The following is a 5,053-nucleotide window of genomic DNA, read 5'->3' as shown; positions in this document are numbered from 1 at the left end:
ACCGTATATTGTCATCTGAACAAGTAAGTAACAAGTCTGCCACGTTTGTTCTGACCAACTGAGGAAAAAAGCATTACAATAAATCATGCTACCAATGGTGATATGAGCTAACCGATCTTTAGATAAAATCACATCAAACCATGCAAATTATTATTATTGTTATACTTTATTCTCAAATTATTAATGTTAACAACATCAGCATTGCCTATTGGATGTATTAGCGTGTAGATTTCAATTTCTGTACAGCCGTGGCCAAAAGTTTTGAGAACGACACATATTAATTTTCACAAAGTCTGCTGCCTCAGTTTTTATGATGGCAATTTGCATATAATAATAACAGACTGGAAGCTTTAAAATGAGGGTGGTGCTTGAAATCATTGTTCTTCCTCGGTTAACAATGGTTACCTGCAAGGAAACACGTGCAGTTATCATTGCTTTGCACAAAAAGGGATTCACAGGCAAGGATAATGCTGCTAGTAAGATTGCACCTAAATCAATCATTTATTGGATCATCAAGAACTTCAAGGGGAGAGGTTCAATTGCTGTGAAGGCTTCAGGGCGCCCAAGAAAGTCCAGCAAGCACCAGGACTGTCTCCTAAAGTTGATTCAGCTGCAGGATCGGGGCACCACCAGTGCAGAGCTTGCTCAAGAATGGCAGCAGGCAGGTGTGAGTGCATCTGCACGCACCGTGAGGCGAAGACTTTTGGAGGATGGTCTGGTGTAGGGCAGCAAAGAACCCACTTCTCTCCAGAAAAAACATCAGGGACAGACTGATATTCTCCAAAAGGTACAGGGATTGTATTGCTGAGGACTGGGGTAAAATCATTTTCTCTGATGAATTCCCTTTCTGATTGTTTGGGGCATCCGGAAAAAAGCTTGTCCGGAGAAGAAAAGGTGAGTGCTACCATCAGTCCTGTGTCATGCCAACAGTAAAGCATCCTGAGACCATTCATGTGTGGGGTTGCTTCTCAGCCAAGGGAGTGGGCTCAATCACAATTTTGCCTAAGAACACAGCCATGAATAAAGAATGGTACAAAACATCTTCCAAGAGCAACTACTCCCAACCATCTAAGAACAGTTTGGTAAGGAACAATGCCTTTTCAAGCATGATGGAGCACCTTGCCATAAGGCAAAAGTGATAATTAAGTGGTTCGGGGAACAAAATGTCAAAATTTTGGGTTCATGGCCAGGAAACTCCTGCTATCAGTCAGGAAAGGTAGTGAGGACATCATTAAAATAGTCCATGTGACATCAGTGGTTCAACCGTTATTTTATGAAGCTACAAGAATACATTTTGTGCGTGGTCAATCCTCAAGAGGCCGGTGGGGACAAACAAAAACCCACAAATTGTGACAAACTCCAAGTATTGATTGTGCAAGAATGGGCTGCCATCAGTTAGGATGTGGCCCAGAAGTTGATTGACAGCATGCCAGGGCGAATTGCAGAGGTCTTGAAAAAGAAGGGTCAACACTGAAAATACTGAGTCTTTGCATAAACTTATTGTAATTGTCAATAAAAGCCTTTGACACTTAAGAAATTCTAGTAATTATACTTCAGTATACCATAGTAATATCTGACAAAAAGATCTAAAAACACTGAAGCAGCAGACTTTGTGAAAATTAATATTTGTGTCTATACTTTTGGCCACGGCTGTCCCGTCTAATCTCTAATTGTCATACCATTCGAATTTCATATTAATAAATTACTTTACCCAAAAAGCAAATTATGCTCCCTTCGAACTGGTTGTCTTAAAAATACAAATCTTGTGTAATCCCAGGCTATCTTTAATCAGAAGCACATTTAAAACTGGAATATAATTTAATTTCATTCATAAGTGTTTCATAAACACATAATCTTTTCTGGATTATAATCCGCCATCAAAATGATACATTTAATTATTCTAGGTGCTGTGAGAAAAGGCTATAAACGATCGGCCACCTGCAGGATCCTCACATGCGATAGCCTAGTAGCCGGGACAACTTCTTTATGTTTACAGACGTGACGTAATGACGCGGCAGCACTCAAATTAGACCTGTACCACTCAAATTAGAAAACATTATTATAAGCTAACCGTTGTAAATCGGGCTAAAGTAAGGCGATAGTTTTGAACACTGGCTGGTTATGTACTTGCTCAAATATTGATTTCGGATCATTTTTAACCAAAAAAAGTTACGGACTGCAGCTTTAACTAATGAGATCTTATTGTAAAGTGATACCTATTGGTCTTTATAATTCTTTTGCACTTTAATCTGTGTAAAATCTTTAACTTTATAAATGTTTTGTGTATTGCTTTATTGTATTTAAATGTTCAGTTATTTTTGTTGTATGGGTTTGGAATGACATGAGGGTGAGTAATTTATTCATTGGTGTGTGAACTATCGCTTTATGTAAGATTTCACTTGCCTTGTATACCACTGTAGCCATGAATTGTGGGTAAGGCTGCTGATTGGACAAGAACTCCCCAATGACTTTGTTCATGACGTCCTGCAGTGGGAAAAAGTCATCCAGGAACTGAGGAAGGATGCGGGCTACCACACGGGCCTCACTTGGAAAGCCTTTGCGAATTCTGCGGCAAGAATTTTCCACAGATGAATTAGTGGAATTCAAAAAAATGGTTTTAGCTAGGGTAGGTTTCTTCAAAAAGAGACATACATACCTGTCAAACAGGACGGATACGCGCTCCATTGCAACAATGACTGATTCGCTGTCAGGAGCTGTGGGGTCTGCATCAGCAGGGAGCCCAGGACTTCCCTTCTCCTTTCCTGTTGGGTAAAATTAAGGCCACTAGTTGAGGAACAGCTCCATAATGGATCCACTCAGATAAAACTAGATTTCTATACAACCCTAGATTTCGAACGTTAATTTGAATGTTAATCTTCTTATCTAGCATTTTCACTTCGGTTTCACAGGAACAAAATTAAACAACCTGTCACATAAGACACCTTGCTAAATTCAAACTGAGGACTGGGGTACTATGTGCTCTGTTAGTAGGGTGAGCATCTAAGGTGAGTCTGTTCTTATGGCTGTTGGGTGTTAGTAGGGTGGGTAAGTATTAAAGATGAAGCTGAAATGTGTCCTGCCTTCCTCTGCAGCCACACCTGTGTACATGCAGGTGAGCATGAGACCCAGGGCAGCCATGGCACGGTGTGGGCTGGGCATGTTCACACGTTCAACGCTCAGCTTCACTAGCGTCTCAGCGTCCATGCGTGACAGCTGCTCAGACAAAAGCAACCGCTCCAGACCTCGCAGAATGCAGTGGTAGATGATGGATGGTGTGGCCTCCTCACTAGCAGACAGCATCATGCAGCATATCTGGAAATGTAGAAAAGGTACAAGAGTAGAGAGAGGAGGATCAGTGACGTATCAGTGTCCATGAATAGAAAAAATATTTTAAAAATGTAGCACAGGTTCTTTCTCTTTATATTTACGTTCGTTTTGAAAAACATTTTACCATATAACACCATTTCCAAGAGAGTTTAAATTTAAAATTTCACCCAAAAATGAAACTTTCAAATGAAACCAAACAGTTGCTGGTAGCCATTGACTTCCACAGCAGTTTGTTTCCCCTATACTATCAAAGTCAATGGCTACCAGCTACCATACAGTTTGGTTACCAATATTCCTCAAAGTAACTTCTTTTGTGTTCAGCAGAAGAAGGAAACTCACACAGGGTTGGAACAGGATGAGTAAATGATGACAGAATTTTCATTTTTGGGTGAACTATCCCTTTAATTAAACACTTGTGGTATGTTGTAACCATCAAGTAAAATCTAAAAATATGTTTTACTTAAACCTACATGTGAATACATGTGAAGATGGATTAATGTATATATATATATATATATATATATATATATATAGCGCATTAACGCAGTTTATTATTATTATTTTGAAAGTCCGTTGCTCAGGCTCTGAATAGAGTGGGGGAACGATGACGTCACTTTGTATGCGGATCGGCTGTTAGCATCACACTGGTTCCCTCGACAAAAAGCTAATGGAATTTTTCCATAGGCTTTTGGATTATCGCAAAAAATAAGCTCCGTGTTCAGCCATAGTTCATGAAGCTTACACGTTTTGTCCATCAAGATAATCTTCACAAAATAATAACTTTTATGAATTTTGAAGCCTAAATAAAAGCGCCAGAACTTAAAAGCTAAATTTAGGCTATAAACGAACTACACCACCACGGTCACTCACCTTCAACGTCACCACCACCACGCTTCCGACAAGTTTTTCAAACTTATATTTAACATGTTCAGTGAAAAGGATTTACTCTGTATATGAATTTTAATCCACGCTACATGAACCTTTTTATATTAACTGGAATAAATACAAAACTAGAGCCAAACTAAAACTGAAATGAGACATTAGTAATAAATAATATAGTGAATAAATGAAATAATCACAACTAAAAGACATATGAAAGCACGTATTTCTGTAAATTTCAAAATGAGGTGCATTAAAATCAATAAATCCTTGATTAATATGAATATTTTAATTAAAAAGGTGTCTCCACGTATTATTCAATAACAACCTAGTGCATTTAATCTATTAAATAACAGCAGAGTGAGCGAGTTTTGGGATATGGTAAAATTAAACTTATTTTAGTGAATAAATTACCACATTTCAGCTATCGTTTTGTTAGGGTGGGTACACAAAATGTTATTTTGTCCTTGCTTCTAGAAAATCCTCACTCTATATGCTTTCTAACAGCTTCATGTGGCCGTAAACATTTAATTTTAACGTGGCTTTAAGCACTATGCATCGTTAAAGTTTCACTTTAACAGTTACTAAGCCGGTAAATGTGGTGTTTACATGGACATGAGTTTACCTTATGGTACAAACCCAGAGTCTACGTATCAGAAGGAAAGCGATAAAACGATCATCTTCCATCCGAAGTCTTGTTGCATTTCGGGGCAAAGCAAAAAACATTGTCGAACAACAATATAAAATGCGGGAAACTATTAATTGGTTATTCTACAATTATTGTACTATAAATTATACACTACAATTGGAAAATACTGTAAATTGATAAACTGTTCGGCGTGATGAC

The 5,053-nt window shown here is 38.3% G+C and overlaps 1 protein-coding gene across 5 annotated transcripts in view; it reads right to left on the bottom strand.

The window, feature by feature from the left end:
* Positions 1-5,053, bottom strand: part of htt (huntingtin) — a 50,815-nt gene that overhangs the window by 5,032 nt on the left and 40,730 nt on the right. For 4 of the 5 annotated variants that reach the window (XM_016565118.1, XM_016565125.1, XM_016565148.1 and 1 more), the window contains 3 exons: positions 3,081-3,312; positions 2,657-2,762; positions 2,404-2,566 (listed from right to left, as the gene is read on the bottom strand). In XM_016565118.1, coding sequence (XP_016420604.1) covers positions 2,404-2,566; positions 2,657-2,762; positions 3,081-3,312 — 501 coding nt within the window. The remainder of the gene's footprint in view (positions 1-2,403; positions 2,567-2,656; positions 2,763-3,080; positions 3,313-5,053) is intronic. The other variant, XM_016565132.1, reaches the window with a different exon arrangement.

This window comes from Sinocyclocheilus rhinocerous, unplaced genomic scaffold (genome assembly GCF_001515625.1).
Source record: "Sinocyclocheilus rhinocerous isolate Xijiao unplaced genomic scaffold, SAMN03320098_v1.1 scaffold1483, whole genome shotgun sequence".
Lineage (NCBI taxonomy): Eukaryota > Metazoa > Chordata > Actinopteri > Cypriniformes > Cyprinidae > Sinocyclocheilus > Sinocyclocheilus rhinocerous.
This window is presented reverse-complemented; position numbering and strand designations above follow the sequence as displayed.